Below are 17,289 nucleotides of genomic sequence, written 5' to 3'. Positions count from 1 at the left end.
CATGTATGTAAATTTGTATTGCAAGCATTATTATTTATTATTTATTACCCTAGATCGATAAATTCGTATCTGAATCTACTCTCTAACGATATTATTTAATGCAAATTTCTGACGGAAATTGCATTATAAAAATAAGTACTATTTACTAAAAAGTAGAATTTGTTCATCATTTTAATGGTAGATAGCATTTATAATTTTGCAGCTCATTTGAAAATCGATTAAATCCGCGAAATAAAACTATTTATACTTACTATAAATGTGTATAAAAAGTTAGGCTTCAATCAAATACTTTGATACTTTGACACTAAGAATGAAGAATCTTCTAATCTACGAAATATGGAATGTTTTTGGCATTTGAAATGGTGCTGCCACCTGTGGGTGATGCGTGAAATTAAACTACGGTGTCATTCATGGCGAATCAATGAAATAGTAACTTGCTATTGGTGGAGTAGTAGTAAAGTATTACTACGAGGTTCATCATCAATGAATATACCAGCGTTTAGTGTTTCTGCTATTCCGAATGGTAGAAATTGTGTGAACTTTATTTAACTGCAAAATGTACAGTAAAATACATATTTGACTGAATTTTCGGATACGAAATCGCGATCTTATAGCCTTAATTTATGTTATATTACGATTTCTTAACCGAAATCGTATCTCATGTGCTACTTAGTTTAGATTATTTAAGGTTAAAAATTATTTAATAAGTATTAAAAATTTATTAAATAATAATACTTTTATAGTGCGAAACATACAAATTAAATAAAAAACATATTATTCTACTAACCATTTCTCAACTTCAATAATTTATGAGTGATGAAATAAACATCTTGCAGATGAAGTATTAATTATTTCCTTATATTCTTAAATCGACGCATCACAAGCAAATTACGGATTATTAATTCAGTAATTCTGAAAATTACGTTTCACTCTCATTTTTTGTCGTTTTTATATTAGGTTTCCGCATATGATGATAATTTGGTAAGATCTTTGATAAGAAATCTAACTGGCCTATCTGAGGCTGAAACAAAAAACCAGAATGGATTTTCACTTGAATGTATTTCATACGCTACTGACAATTTCAGTAGAAAGTTGACACTTACATATGGTTTATCGTACATCTCTCTACGCTGACATTGACTACCATAAACCATGGTGTTTTCAGGTATTGTTTCTGATTCTGTTAATGAACAAGCTGCTCCTATGACACACCCATTAGTCAATTCAACATCACGGCCAACAAATGCTAAAAGTAATACAATGGTTAATAAAATAAACTAAGAATGCATATTTTTTTATGTCTACAAGAAAGTCAAAAACCTTTGCTTTCCAAAATATTGTTATCTCCAACTTTAGAAGCTTCACAGACACAATCTGTCTCAAACACATTGTAGCTTCCCACTATTTGCACTGGAATTGTTGTTGACTCAGGTGCATCTGGAGGTAATCTATAACACATGAAACATACAAAATCAATAAAATGAGAATCAAATTTATATTACATTCTAGTCACATTAAATTACCTGTTCGTTATTGTTGCCATTTCTTCAATAATATTTCCCTCACCTATGATAATCGGACCAGCTTCTGCAATGATACTTGCTCTTGGATGTATTACGGTCTTTGGACCAATGGTAATATCTCCTTTTAAGATGCTTTCTTCACATACTAAAGCACCATATGCTATCTTTAAGCTATGTGAAAAATGGAAAATTTATATTGTCGCTATGATATACAGAAATAAACATAAATACAAAAGATAACCTCAATGGGGGATAACAATTGGAGTAAGTCCAGTATTCTAATTTTAAATATGGTGTCTATATTTTTTTATATTTCTTTGGCGTACAATATTTAGTGAAATATTAATAAAATATAAACAATATGCACAGAATTAGTAAATTTTCTTACTTTGAACGACGACTGACAGATGAACTCATGGTTAGCGGCTGATTCTGCATTTAGCGCCCTCTATACTACTTTGTACAAAACTATATTCCGCGCAAGTAAATCTTTACATTTTGTTCAATATATTTTTTCTTAATTAAACAATATAAATATATCCTTCACGCTCATGTATTACCCATAATTTTGAATAATGTATTAATAATTCACTTTTCATTAATCTGTGATTCTACAGAGAGAAAAATATATTTAGAATTTGATTTTAAAGCATGTCTGACCATGCACGATCTGTTTCCCCTTACAAGTAGTACTTCAGTAATCATGCTATTTCTTACTTACATATTTGCTGTATTTCTTCGTTTATTCTGACGAAACTATTCTGCAGAAAAAAGATCAAACCTTTTCGTGGCTCCATTTGGTATTTTCAAATTATAATACTATATAGTTCATACAATAATACCTTTCAAAAGTTGTTCTACATCTGCGATTTAAATAAAAGGACTAAAGTAACTTCAATAACTAATAAAATCAAGACGAAACAATGCTTCTAATAAATATTCCGAATATATCCAAGAAAATTATCACCAGTATTCGAAGAGTCGGAGGATCAAGGAGAGGTATGAGTCGACAGCGCGGGGTCACGCGCTACCCTAAAAGAACGAACGCTCTCACTCTTTTTATTATTACTCAGTTTTCTCTTTTTTTTTTTTAATCGATATTTAATATAACTCTATATTATCCGTCAACTTTTATTTATTATATATATATTTTTATATATTATATATTATAAAATTTAACTCCAAATTGCGATAATAACGTCTAATTGCAACGTGCGTGCGCGTGTACGTGTTGCGCCTTTGTGTGTGTGTATGTTTTGCATTTTTATTTCTTTAATTCTCTCTCTCTCTCTCCCTCACTTTTTCTCCTCCACTCATTTCGCGTTTCGTTTCTCCTCTCCTAAACTCCTTACCTCTCGACTATCGTTCGGATTGTGTAATCATGTATGTGTCCGTGTGTCCCTCTGTGTGCATGTATGTACGTGTGTATGTGTGTGTGTGTATGTCTATGGAAAGTGTAAGTGTGTTTCTGTACGCAGTGTACATATGGGTGGCGGGGGGTGGTTTCGTGGGGTGAACGATTACAGGTGGTAATGTATCTCTTGCACTCGCGCGTACGTGACTGTGTACGTGTTTTATCTACAGTTAAACGAATTCTACGCACTTACTCGTTAATCGGCAGAATAATATGCATTTCTTAATTTCGCTATAAGTATAGTTAAACCGTCCGAAAGCGTGTCAGTCGGCGCACCGTGACGGATTCGCCATCGCTCTCGTCGAGCCTTCTTCCTCCCCCATTTCCTTCCCCTATCCCCTATCACTTACTTCCCCCTCTACTCCTCGTCATCCTCATTTTCTCACACTCGTCGCACATTAGACAGACCTCCCTTCTCCCGGTAATCCACTTTCTTCCCTCACTTCCCGCGGCTCTCATCTCACTTCTACCATTTCGTTTCGATACGTCGCTCGACTCCTTCGAAGGATTCGAAGTGATGATTGAAAGAACCGAATCCCTCGAGCGGCACGTCCAACAACTGTGCGAATGACAACGCGACGAGCAATAGAAATATATATGTATATATATTTATATATATATGTATATTATGTATATCGGTAATAAGTAATGAGACGACCTCGCGAATACAAAAACGAGCTCGATTCCCGTTCAACGATCACGAGAAGCGAACAGTTGGACCTCCGTCTGCCGCTCGAGGGATCAAGCGTCACGCTAAACTACAATTAAGAGAAGGAGGGTATCAGTTCGTTCGGGGCGCGGGCCGATACTTCACCGTGGAACTTATCTAAAACGATTTAAGTCTATCGATCGCTACGATCACGCTACGCGGTCTGCTAAGCTGCACTAAAAAGTCTGTGTGGGACGCTTTACTGTAAAGTATCGACCGGGCCGGTGGTGCGCTACGAAACTCGAAACATAGCGTTAAAAATTCGACTAATCGACGTTCTCGAGGGCCGCAGAAAGAATGATATAGTTGAATAACCGAGCGCGAGGGAAAGCTACCCCTTGCGACGCTGAAACAGCAAATACATAGACAAAATCATCGAAATATTCTCGATAATATTTATTTAGCGTAAGAAACAGTCAGATTTCTCAAATATTCAAATTCTACAAATTCATTAACCTTCAATTAAACTAGACTCCGAATTCGTCCAACGAATCACCGCTAATTCTTTCTCCGTTTTTAAGTATCGCCGATAATTGTTCTAATAAAATTTATTCAACTATACAACACCCTCTGCTCGATCGTCGACGGCTCGTGCGACGCACCTCGGATCGATGGAGTCGCAAAGAACGCCTGAACGCAACTAACCGACGAGGAACCGAGAATGGTTGCCCCGTGTCGTCGAGATTAACCATTACAACAGAGCTAGAATTCGTAAATCCGTATAGAAAGTCGAAAAACGGCGGGAGGACGGCTCCCCTAAAATCAACAAGTCGCACTTTCGTAACACTAAGCGTCTATCGATAATCGCCAACAATACGTCAATCGCCCCTTCCTCTCGCGACGGAAGGGGGGATCGCTTCTACGCGCGACTAATTAACGTGTCGTTGATCGCGTACAAAAAACGGACTTAACAGCGAAGTGAAGGGTGCGGCCGCGACGAACGACGTCTCTCGAAAGGAAAGCTATTGGTCGTTGATCGTCATCACATCGATCTGAATCCACGAAGTGCCTTCATGGACCGCATGGACAGGTCCCTTGAACCTTGCTCGTGCCTCGGCTACCGAGCCAACGCGATCTCCGCGAACCCTTTCATTATCGAGAACGCGAAGCTCTTATGTTAGAAGTTATTGTGACGTCGAAGATAATGAGCGCTCGATTTCTTTTTGGTTCGTGATAATGAGAGGGTTGGAGACGCTTCGTTTCATCCTTATTTTTTACTGTTAGATTTTTGATATTTTTTTAGTTTCCGAGGGGGTGGAAAAAGGCTTTGAAAATCTTAAGATGGGTTTTGGTTACAGAGAATATGATTTTGTTGGATGGGTATTATGGAATGGAATGAGGATTGCATGACTGTGAATACTAAATATTGATCTATCAACTGGGGTCAAAGTTCAAGTACTGTTTAAGGATACTTCTTCATGGAGTATGATTAGCTAGCATAGTAAAAATTTAATTACGTTCGTACAAAAGAGGAAAAAATAGTATTCACTGTAAGAAAGATGAGTAAATTTTTAATTATCTTTCTTCTGAACCTGGAAATGTCCCAGTTGTCAGGCTAAAATCGTTGCATTGAGTGCATTGGATTAGAACATTACAATAACTGTGATACTGCTAGTCTCTTAAATAAGTACCTAAATTTAAATGTATCAAAAATCATCTATTTTCCAATAGCACGCAAGTTAACATTAAATACCAACACATCGAGTTAAAAAATGTCTTCTCGATTTCTCCTAAACAAATTGCAATTATCCTGTACTCTTTCACGGTGAATGAAAGGACAAAGGATAAAAAAGGATGAAACGACGAGCGTCCGCCGAAAAATCGCGGAAATCGGATCAGCGTAGCAGAGCTGATCGGGCAGTCGGCCGACGAAAGCGAGGAAAGCCGGTAACGGTGCGTAAAAAACGCTTCGAGAGGCTTCAACCGCGGCAATGGATATTATTTATTTAAGTTAAGAAGTACGTGGGTTTACGTATAAAGAGACGCGTCATACAGTGCCGTACAGTACCAAAACTCGTTTAATAATGCGCACATAACGTTTACCTCGATTTAACTTCTATCTACACGCTCGCGCGGGTTCGTGTAACCATGTAAAAGTGTAGTCATTTAGTCGTATAGTCTCGCTGCGGATGTATGCATCTGTATACTGTCTGTATGTACGTGTGCATGCGTGTAAGTGTCTGTAATGTGTGTACGTGTTCGTTTTCACGTGTTGCGTTCGTGAGCCGGCCAGACCGGTCCAAAGACAAAAGATATCTTTTTATTTCGTTCGTTTAGATATATATTTATATACGTTTTCTCTAACGCTTCATCTTTTTTGTATTTTCTTGCTTGCTTTCGTATCCGCTTCGTTAATCATTCTTTAATTATTCTCTTTAAGCGCGGGGACAGGTCGAATCATGGTCGCCTCGCCTGAGGGTACGTACGCGTACCTTATTTCCCTTTTTTAATATGTATTATATATATACGTATAATATATATATGCGCGCGCGTGTGTGTGTGTGTGTTTATACAATATACTGCCTAAGTAGCTCAGAGGGAACTATGCGAACCACTACCGCGAAGTTGAACAGCGGGGCTGGCCAGATATCGCCTCGACACCCTCACCCCATCGGCTCACCCTTTTACTTCTCTCCCTCGATTTGATTTCGCTTGACAATCGCGCGGAAACCGACGACCCGAAATCTCGACGCGATCTCTGGCCACGCTCGACTCTGATGCCCCCTTCGTCGACGCTATTTCATCGGGTATTTATTCTCTTTTGCACCGTTTGCGTTAATATAAATGTAGTCGGTTTGTCTATGTCGCGAACAGCGACGCGACCAAAATTCTCTCGTACGCCCCTGTCCCCCGTATATAGGTATAGATATATTTATGTGTATGTGCAGGTGAGTCGTCCACGGACCGTTCTGGCGGGGCCCTTTAACCACATTTTTTTTTACTTTACTTTAATTAATACAATATATACTTTTTTATGTATGTATCGTAACAACCGATATTCTCAGCTTTCTCTCTCTCTCACTCACTCACTCACTCTCTCTTTCTCTTTCTGTCTTTCTCCCTTTCTCTCTTGCACACTCATGTTTCATAATTCTCTACTATCACACCATTTACCATTTTTGCTCACGCTCGCTTCTTTCTTTTTTTCTGTTTCGTTATCCCTGTCGTTTCGTCTCCCTTTCGCGCTCTCGAGTTCGTCTCGTTCTCTTTCACACCCACGCATACATTCGCGATAACTTTCTCTCTCACGCACTCGATATTTTTCTCGCTTTCTCTATATTTATATAATATATTTTATATCTGTGTGTATATATATATATATATATATACTTCTATATATCTTTCATATATATATACTTTATGTTGCTTCTTTTTTATGTATACTTTATATATATATATTTATATATTTATATAACAATGTTATCTTTATTTAAGGCCCAATACGTTCATTACGAAGGAAATAATCTGCAACAGAAAGGAGACGAATATACGGTTAAACGCTTGTACCACTTTTGCTCCCTGTCGTAAGCACCGCGAGTATAGAACTATTCAGTCGATCGACGAGTCGAGTGTGTATGTGTGTTTTTGCTTTCTCTTTTCGCGTTTCTCACTCCCTTCTCTTGGCGTCGCACCACCGTCGGACGCGATTCACCTCCTATCCCTTCGGTCGAGGCTAAAAGAATGTAAGTAGATGCGACAATCCATGGTCAGACCAAGTAGAACGCGCCACTTTTCGGTGAGACACGGCTGATCCTGATTTCAGGCTGGATCTATCACCCTCTGCCCAATCAGAAGCAATCGTTCTTATACTACAAATTTAACAATCAATAATTCCTACCCTCTTCGTTTTAATACTCAATAACTTCGTTGAATCGAGTATGATTTACAGGAGGTTTATACTTATATACTTGTAGCTTCGCTTTACAAGAATAGGTGTAACTTTATTAGATTTCAAGCTCCCACAATTTTGTCTTTACAGACTTAAGTAGTATGTGTCACCTATAATTGCCTTTGTAAAATTTTGTTATCAAGTTGTAATATTGCGAACTGTATCTAATACTATATATTATTCCATGCGCTGTATCTTTACTTAAAGTGCCTATAGATTGAAGATTAATAACGAGTTACTAATATTCTTATACTTGAGATTCAAGAGGATATTTAAAGTTACCAGTTGACAAGTACTACTTACAGACAACAAATTAAGGTAGCTTGGAACGTGACAAGATTGGACCTCTCCTTGTTAGTACATTCTCCATACAAATCTGTCAGTATAGAAATAGTTTCTTTTATCACTCATCATATTTTATCACCCCATTATTTTTTCCAAAAATTATTGCAAGGCCCACCTCTTACGACCATCATCTATTACAGTTCTGATTGCCTCGACACGCTTCCTTTTCCCACACTTTTCGTCGCACATATTCTTTCCTATCCTGCAACTACTCTTCGCACAAATCTCGACGCTCCCTAGGAAGGACCGCTGTAGACCAGAAACAAGTAACTCTTTGACGCACAGAAAACATATAACTTTGCATTCGGGTGTCGATTCAACGCAAACCTATCGAACTTCACGTTTCAGACGATGAGCCTACCGGGTTCTTGGCAAACCCACTTGACGAACTGACAATATAGAAACGAATTGCGAACGCTTCGTTTCGATCACTTCACGCAGTTCATTTACACCATATGTACAAGTACTTAAGCGTCGTGGACGCAACCTTTCGCAATTCGGCGCAACGTTCCCCGATCGTGTCGCGGCTCGGACAAAAATCATCGCCACGCGATTACAATTCAGTCCTGGAATGAGCACGTAATTAAGAGCGATCGAATTACAAAAGACTTCCGCAGGTGAAAAAGCAAATCACGTAACGATTATGTCGCTTATAATACTTAATTTTATTGTTCGTTCCAAAAGAGGAGGAAACGTCCTAAGGACACGTTTATTGGCTTTCTTTACAGGGTAATAAAGACTCGATCCATAGAGAAGAACTAAACGTAAAAGTGTTCGTAACAAGAAAACCCGAATGAATGATTGAACGCGTGAAAAAGACCCGGTAGACTGTTCGCCGCTCGAAAACTCGGTTCCCACCCGTGCAAACCCTGTATTTTTCTTCCAGAAACTCCGAGGTAACTTTCACTTAACACTTGAGTACGACTAACAAAACATTACGAAGGCAGTGGGAGAAAGAAGAAGAAAAAGGGGGGAAAAAGAATCTTAACATGAATTATCCTACCGCGTTTTGTACACATGAGAGAAGGGGGAATAAAACAAAAGCTTTTCAAAAAAAAAAAAAGAAATAAAAAGGAAAATAAAATAGATAATAATAATAATCGTAATAATAGTAATAATTAATAATAATAATCGTAACGTTAATAATATTATTTAATAATTATAATAGAACTAGTAACGCAGTTTCTGACCGAAAAGATACGAGTTACGTGCTTCCTATACGAACGAAACAGTGAAGAAAAGGAACAAAATGGACGATGAAACTTACAACGATCGCGCGATGGATTAAAACAAAAAAAAAAAAAAAAAAAAAAGAAAGAATGAACTTCAGTTACTTGTTTCCCGCTCGACAGGCGGCTTTTCAACGCCCAATCCGCTCGCGTGTAATTTAAGATCCGAAACGTCGTGCTCCGACACGATTCGTCGATTCTCGACGCTGGGCAATCGTGAAATCGGGTTGTGCAGGTCCCGCAGATAAGATTAAGATTTCGTTATCACGGTTACGAAACGGCCCCCCGATCCATCGTCACGCATTTTCGTAAACACATAAGGCGACGACGATGACGAGAACCACGAAGGAATATGTACAGTACCGCGCGACCTGCCAACCACACGTTCATCGAGATGCCCGATTCCCCATGCATTCGAGGATCTTAACTTCTCTGCTGCATCGAAGGGCTCGAAGGAAGATCGTACGAGCGACGAGCGAAAGAAAAACAAAATTCCCCGCTCCCCTAGAGCAGCTTCACTTTGTACTTAACAAATACGACGTTCCTTCTGCCCCCTTAGACTACATATATTAAATACAACAACGAAACGAGAACGTTCCCCATAAATTACAAAAAAAAAAAAAAAAGAAACTGAAATAAGAGCATTCCTCGTCGTTTTCTCTCCAATGCGTACGCGGCCTGTTAAAGCTACAGAGGACACAGAACGTAAGCATAATAGTACGATGGAACTCGGCGCTTCGTTCGAGAGCCAACGTCGCGAGGCGAGCTCGGCTCGCGAACGAACGCGGAAAGTAAAAGGGAGGAGTCGCCTCCGTGACTCGCATGTCGCGTCCCCTGCGCCCTTCGATCGATCGATCGGCCGTGAAACAGCACGCCCACGCGACACACTTCCTAGGCAGCGACGGCGACGCCGACACTGGTTGCCGTCGTCGTCGCGTCGGGCACACGCGTCGCCTTCTCCGTCGACCCTTCCTTCACACGGGGGACGGTGGAAACTCACCTCGACAGAGCAAGGCCCGGCGCTACTCGCGTACCGCTTTGTTCGCCAGCGTCGGGACGCCCTGCGCCGCGTCGACGATCGTTCAGCTGTCGACGCTGAAAAGCTCTTTGTGGAGGGCCGGGAACTCGAGGTGCGGCTGGGACCGTTTGAACTTGGCGAGGGCGTCCATGTGCAGCAGAGAGATCTCCCTGAGCTGGGGGATCTTCGCCAGGATCGCGTCGCACACCGTCACGTCGCCCTTTATGGGGGACACGTGGTTACGGTCCAGCTCCGACCTCAGTGCCCTGATCACCGCCTGCGACAGTCTCGTGATTTCCGCGAGCCCCTTCAGCCCCGGCCGATCTGGAAACAGTTGCGAGGGTATTCAACTGTGCTTAGTTTTCGGGTCCTGGAGGACCTTCTTTTATGGGGGTTTTATTTTCTTCGTTGGGTCAGAGATAATTGAGTTTGTTTCTTTGAGGTTTTTGAAAGTTTGATGACCATGCAGATGTGTGGAGGTTCTTGAGGGTATTCGTTTTAAGAGGGTATTCTCATCTGACGAGTCAGAGGAAGGGAATTTGTTCCTTTGGTATTATGGAAATTTTTATGAACTGATTAGTCATATTGTTGAAAGAAAATAGTAAACTTGTATTAAATACTTGTAAATGAAACTGTTCACCCTTATGTCTTTCTTGAGAAAAATTCTTAGTCTGTTTTTATTCTCTCGCTGGTTAATGAAAGTACCATTTTAATAATGGACGCAAGAGATCTTGACGAAATTTTCTTTTGGATAGGTGTAAAGAACTAGAGAACTTTTGCAATGTTGAAGTTTCTCATGTAAGAAGCAAGATAAACAATGGAAGGCCTTTAAATACTTCACAAAATATACTTGAAAAATCAACTATAGAAGATCATTTTTGGACAGAATAAATACTATCCCACAGTTAATATGATGTAGTGATGAATTAATATTACTAAAGTTAATGCAATTCTATTAGAAAAAAGTATTTATAGTAGAAGAAAATTGTGAATGTTTTGGAACATTTAGATCTACATATGGATATTTTCATACCTAATACAAGAAGTTAAATTAATATAAATACTGTAATTCTACTACACCAGCTCAGGGCTAATGTTCAGTGATTACTCATAATTATACTGATTCTATTTTCAGTCTCGATTTATTTTGTATCTATCGTTAAACGTCTTGAATTATTTTAATTTCATCCTCACCGTATCTGTAGAATCAATTTTATCTCGATTATCGTCAAAGATGATCGATTATAAATGAGAAGAATTCTTTAAACTATAAGAGGCTGGAAAGTTCAAAAGGTCGCGATTGTATTTGCTCTCTATAATAAGGCACCGTTGTCTTTCTCTTTTTCCTTTTATTCACGAGTGCTCCATGTTGGCTTCCATTGACTTCTAAAACGTACTTTTAACGATATCTCTGAATAAGTGATCCTACTACATTGGCTGAACCATTGTTACATGAAAAAAGAGAAGTCTACTTTTTAAACAATATTCTTAAACTTTTGTATAATAGTTCCTATGTTTATAAAGAATGACTCAGGAGGACTTCTGTCCAAGTACTACAATGAATTTTGTCTCTAAGCTACCCGACTATTCCCTTTATATAGGAGATGATAGGATGGAATGGAAGAGGGATAAAAGGCCTAAAAATTTTACTAACCGGGACTGAGGAGAACCGCTGCGCTATAAAGCGCTAGCTCTGTTTCCGTGAGCTTCAACTCAGCAATACTCCTGGCCAATTCGAACACGCAAGAAACGAGCTTCATTTCCGCCGTGTCCGTCGTATAAAACGCGTCCTGTGGTAACATAGTGTCACCGTAGAGGACACAATTCTGCTGGAGATCAAGGTACCTGCTCATACGTAGCACAGCCAACTCGAAGGAACCTGAAACCACCATCAAAATTGCCAATTATGCTAGAATAATATTGTGGCGTATATTGATCAAGAAATTAATTTTAAAATTACATTATTGTAAATTTATTGGTCTAAATTGTCTACTCAAACTGAACAAATTCGAATACTTCAACTGGTAGAAATAACATTCGAAATGAGTTTATTTAAATTATTTTAATTTATTTTAAATTTCAAACATTTATTCATTCAACTTGTACATATTCGATCTCTCAAGCTATGCTTGGCGATGACAGTTCTTCTGTGTATATATGCTAGACAAAATTAGAATTTTATCTGCTTGACTGTCACTACTTTTCCATCAGATAAGACGAACATTATTTACACCCTCCCACGTCTGCACGTGTGCGATCGAAATTTACTTTTGCATAATTCCTGTTTACAAATCTGCGTTGTTATCGCGAACACTTCGTCGCTTTATTTAAATCCCGATTCTTCTGTGTTACTGATAACATAGTTTCTCGCTTCTGTTTACATAATTTAATTTTATCTGGAGCCTTGCATCCTTGAAAAAGCAAAAGCAACGAAAGAGATTTCTACCGATAACAAGCATAAAAAGCGTGAAAAGGAAGGTGTGAAGGAATATGCAAATGTCAAAGTTGAAAATATGAGATATACCCGGAGATAGGTATAGCAGAACACATTAAACAAGATCCATCTTTATGCTTAAACAATGGAAAAGTAGATTATAAGTCATCCAATTACTAACTTATGAGTCCTCTTATTTCTAACTTTTATTAACACATCCACTGCCATAGAAATTCATGAAATAAAAAATAAGGCTACTATAATATTCATGAACTTTCAACTTGGTAGAAATAATGTACAATAATAACAGATACATCATTAGCCCTTGAAATAAATTTGTAATATAAATCTACACAAGAAAGAAAGCATGACAGATGGCATGTGAATCAACATGTTAATCCACTTTTCATAAGTCGAAGTTGGAATTATACGTACCAGCCTTTAATAGAACGATCTGGTCATCCTGCGAGAGCTTCATGAACCCAGGAACCATCTTAGCGAACTCGATGATCTGCTGGATAACGGTGGTTAGTTTTTGGGCGCACTCAAGCCACAGCTGTTCGTGCGCCATATTCTTGTAGTAGATCAATCTGGAGAGGTCGTGTGGCTTCCGGAAGGACTCCTGGATCTGTTCCGTCGACAGCAGACACGTTCTTGCGTGGGCATCCGCTATCGTTTTTGAAAGCAGCTCGCTGATCTGTGCTGGATCTACAAAACCGGATCAAAATATCTGGTTGAAATGTTATTCTTCGATACATCCACCAATAAAAAACACATCCAACAGAGATCTTTCTACTCTCTAAAACGGCTACAAATTGCCACCAACGAATACAACACAGAAAAGTCGACAACTTTCTGACATATCTTGCACAATGACTGTTTAGAGTAACGTGTAACACTTAAGCGACAGATCATTACAAAAAGGGCACTGCAGTGAATCTTTTTATGATATCTTTTTTAGTACAGTGAAGTGATTTAGAATAGAAGAGCACGTTTGGCAACGAAATATTGCGGGGACTAACGTGGACCATGGAGACCCACAACAGGGATTGTAAATTTCTATAATCACCTTTGTTTCAAACTAAACTATCCCTACACCTACAAAGCCACAAGTCAGCGAACTTGAAACTACCCTTTCATGTGAAGATATTAGCGCGCAGAAACACTCCTCATTAATTTTATTAAACCTGTACTCACATAACAAAATATATTTGGAATTATGGAAGGAATTGTTTCAACGAACAGAAGACTAAAAAAAGATTATCCTACCAAGTAATTCACCTTGAATTAAAAAAGAATTTTTCCACACAATTTTCCATATGTAATACAATACCCTAAGTAGTTTTAAAACAGTCCAAAGCGTTATAGACAAATCAACAATCTTCCTTGAAAGTGGCTCAAAGAACCCTCACTACCCTTGATATCCACGCTCTCAGACCCCCTCCCAGAGTAAACGTGCTCTCCCATCGTTAGCGATGAGAAAAAACAGATCCTCGAGAAGACAGAGCTCGCTCGTCGTTCGACGATAGAAATGAAATAAAAAAAAAGTGAAAAGCGCGCTGCATGCCCATGCAAAGGGACACAAACGTAACCTCACATCTCGCATGGGACATACTGGGCAGACTCGGCACTTCGTCGTCCTCGGATGGATTGCTGACCCTCTGTTGCTGACCGCTCAGAAAGGTCGTCGAGTCGACCATCGTGTACGAGCCGTGGCCCAGGCTGGCGAGTTCGACGGTGGTCTCTTGCTTCACAGCAACGATTCCACCCCCGCTCAGGGAACCGGCACCACCACCACCGCCACCAGCCGCACCACCAGCGGTGCCAGAACCGCTCCCTCCACCACCCGAGCCACCACCACCGGATCCACCACCGTTACCACCGCCACCACCGCCTCCACCGCCTCCGCTACTACCTCCACCACCACCCCCCGTGCTGCTTCCGGTCGTCGAGGCAGACAGCGACTTCCCTGGTATGCGAAAAGTCAGAGTTCACTCGATCCGTGCTTTCGTCGATCTCGATTTGTTTTTCGCTTGTCTTCGCTCGGCGAGTGTTCGCGTTTTCAGAATGTAACTTCGTGTTCTCTGGTCGAGTGGACAGAGGGGGTGGGATTTGCTTGGTCCGGTGGAGGATTCGAGGCAAAGTTGGGAAATCTTTGGAATCGGAATAAGAAACGGCAATTTGATTTAATAGTTTGTCTGTTTGGACGACGAAGAAAGGTCTGTCTGTTCGAAATTGGAATATTATTGAAGGGCTTCCAATGGTCTGAGGATTCTAGTTTCCAATCGTTATAAGGTCTCGAATGAAAGTTACGAAAGTCTTTGGAGTTGAAATTAGTAGCATCTCTGTGTACATAAATTGTTTATCGTGTTGTATGAATATTTCAAAATAAAACTGTGAACTAAATTTGTTAGTTGATGTATCTATTAATAATGAATTACATAAAAGAACGCATTTTTCTACCAAAAATTGAAAAGAAACTAAAATATATATAGAGACCATCTAATTTCTTTTTGTTAACATACTAATATATTGTACTTTTACAGTCGAATACCTATTGTGTGTCTTTTCCCACAGAGTACCATCACCATTGTCAATATCAATATTAGTATAAGCAAATTCTAGTATTCTAAAACTTTTTGATCCAAATAATTCAGTGTTTTCCCAACAACGCTTCCATTATTTTAGAACATTTATTTAATGTTCTTTTCCAAAAGGAGCGTTTGTCGCAACATCAGCACACTCCTCAAACGGCAACTCAATCGTATCTTTATGATTGTTAATGTTACTTCAAGCTAGAGAGTATCAATATCATTCACCGAATGCACGACGCGCAGTCAACTGGCAGTGATAAACACCGTAATTGTATCAGCCGCGTGGCGCTGAAAGGGACCAGTACTACTTGGCGCTGGTTGTTCATCGATTGACATCTTGTTACCGCTCTTTCGCTAACAATAAACTTTAATGGAACTATAAACTCCGGACTTGGCACTGCTGCAGCTTCATCTGCCACTCGGGGTAACTTCATATTCCATTTAATCAAAATCGAAAATATACGTAGCGAGAAGTTTGAGAGTGTTGCTGACTTTATATGCGATTATTTTAGAGCACGAAATTCCCTCTATTTTTAACAAGTTTATTCGTTTCAATACAATACTGTTAAAGAGAAACTTAAATGAATGCTTCCTACTTTTCTTGCTTTCCAATGAAATAAAGAAACTTCTATTTTCTTTAGGCGAATTAAAATGCTTCCGTTACTACGAATAAAGCTGGTAACATCTGTCAGCACATTACTGTTGTTACTGTCGTATTTTCGTCAAGGATACGACGGAAAATGTTGATACGTTATTTATGTTCTTGTAAACAATGTGTAATATGTAGTAGGAGAACCAGGAGAACCTTCAATTTGTTATACCATCGGACTATGTCAAAGCAAGGAAGGATTTTCACCAGAGGAGAGGTAAATTAAACAGGAAGCGTGATTATTTTATGCGTAATCCACCTGCCAAGTGGTTTGCTAAGAACTTTACAAATTTTTGCTATATTTTTCTTCTTCACTAAACATCCTACTCAATTTTTCTTTAAAGCTTCTAAAATAATACTTAAGACAGAATATTTACTCCACTTGGCACGTTAGATTCTCATAATGAAAGATCAAATCAGTTATTCAGCGACTTCATTGACGCTACACCCCGGCAAAATGGTACTAAGGTAATGCATCGAAGCCCCTTCACCAAGAGATAAAGTGGAAACCGAAAGCAATGGCGATGTCTTGAATTTTTTCCTCGAAATGTCTAATAAAATGCGTTCTAACAGTGTATACTCACCCGTGGTGACCACGCTGGGAAGTACCCCAGTCGCGGTGACAGTGGAAGGTGTGTCAGGTGCGACAGTGTCCGCGACCTGCGTCTGCGTCGGTCGCGGGTCGTAGGTCGTCGTGCTGTCGACGTAATCGGCGCTAAGCTCGTAGTTCGTCATTGCTTGATGATTGTAATAACCGGATCCGCCTGTTCCTGGACCGGGAGAAGCGTATTCACTACCGCCATACGTGTACCTGAGTGAAGACACCGAAGCATGATCAGAGGATTGCTCTTGATTACTTCCTTGTATATTTTAAATTCACTTATCTACTGCTGGATGTAATCTGACTACCCATATCATGTCGTTCGTATTATGCTTTGTTTGGAGTTGTAGAAAAATCGTGTTCTTATATACGTGTATGTTCATGTAGATACATATTTACGAGTATGTTGAATATTGAGTTTAGAATATGAATAAAAAATAATCAGAAATGAGCTCATAATATTCACGATCCTTTTTGTAGATACTATTACTTCTTTTTAGAGGACTGTTATCTTTTGTTCAATTACGAACAGTGAACAACACAATTTCGCTACAATATGTTTCATTTATGATGCGTATGCCTCACGGTTTAATAAATATGTGGACGCTCCTTTGTTATACAGCACAATGTGCCGTCAGCGTGGTTCAATATTATCAGTATGACTAACATTATCGAACAGTGTCTGAATCAACAGTATTTCTTCTGATAGACACATTCTGAGAGAATGTATGGTTAACAATTTTCTTCAAATTTCTTGGAAGTTTATATAACATGGAACTTTACACATGTTTATCATTTAAAAAATGATAATTCTCCGTTATTTGTATTATCCCATGTGAAACAGCGAATACACCATTATTTTATTTTTCACACTAAACTCAACT

The 17,289-nt window shown here is 39.2% G+C and overlaps 2 protein-coding genes across 8 annotated transcripts in view; both read right to left on the bottom strand.

Annotated features, from left to right (window-relative positions):
- Positions 1-504: 504 nt before the first annotated feature.
- Dctn6-p27 (dynactin subunit 6) lies at positions 505-2,311 on the bottom strand. Its single transcript, XM_076388304.1, has 5 exons — positions 1,912-2,311; positions 1,524-1,694; positions 1,321-1,448; positions 1,104-1,246; positions 505-1,021 (listed from the first exon to the last, which is right to left on the bottom strand). The coding sequence occupies exons 1-5, from the start codon at positions 1,959-1,961 to the stop codon at positions 920-922; spliced, it is 594 nt and encodes a 197-aa protein (XP_076244419.1). The 5' UTR covers positions 1,962-2,311; the 3' UTR covers positions 505-919.
- A 3,325-nt stretch (positions 2,312-5,636) lies between these two features.
- The window catches only part of Hr3 (nuclear hormone receptor 3 ROR-beta), a 106,490-nt gene continuing 94,837 nt past the window's right edge, over positions 5,637-17,289 (bottom strand). For 2 of the 7 annotated variants that reach the window (XM_076388296.1, XM_076388301.1), the window contains exons 4-9: positions 16,389-16,615; positions 14,177-14,530; positions 12,997-13,269; positions 11,782-12,006; positions 10,110-10,451; positions 7,562-7,911 (exon numbers count right to left, since the gene is read on the bottom strand). In XM_076388296.1, coding sequence (XP_076244411.1) covers positions 10,192-10,451; positions 11,782-12,006; positions 12,997-13,269; positions 14,177-14,530; positions 16,389-16,615 — 1,339 coding nt within the window. In that variant the 3' untranslated portion in view covers positions 7,562-7,911; positions 10,110-10,191. Of the gene's footprint in view, positions 7,427-7,561; positions 7,912-7,997; positions 8,130-10,109; positions 10,452-11,781; positions 12,007-12,996; positions 13,270-14,176; positions 14,531-16,388; positions 16,616-17,289 lie in introns of those variants that run through there. The other 5 variants (XM_076388302.1, XM_076388303.1, XM_076388298.1 and 2 more) reach the window with 4 other exon arrangements.

The sequence above is a fragment of the Calliopsis andreniformis genome, chromosome 12 (assembly GCF_051401765.1).
Source record: "Calliopsis andreniformis isolate RMS-2024a chromosome 12, iyCalAndr_principal, whole genome shotgun sequence".
NCBI classification, from domain to species: Eukaryota; Metazoa; Arthropoda; class Insecta; order Hymenoptera; family Andrenidae; genus Calliopsis; species Calliopsis andreniformis.
Note: the sequence above shows the minus strand (reverse complement) of the source record. Positions and strands in the feature narration are given on the sequence as shown.

What these genes read in the sequence shown, in the direction of transcription:
- Dctn6-p27 (XM_076388304.1), bottom strand. Translation starts at nt 1,961, where the DNA reads ATGCAGAATCAGCCGCTAACCATGAGTTCATCTGTCAGTCGTCGTTCA. An exon ending in TCTGTCAGTCGTCGTTCAAA is followed by an intron (nt 1,695 to 1,911) that starts GTAAGAAAATTT and finishes TTTTTCACATAG; the next exon opens with CTTAAAGATAGCATATGGTG. An exon ending in AGATGTACGATAAACCATAT is followed by an intron (nt 1,022 to 1,103) that starts GTAAGTGTCAAC and finishes TTTTTGTTTCAG; the next exon opens with CCTCAGATAGGCCAGTTAGA.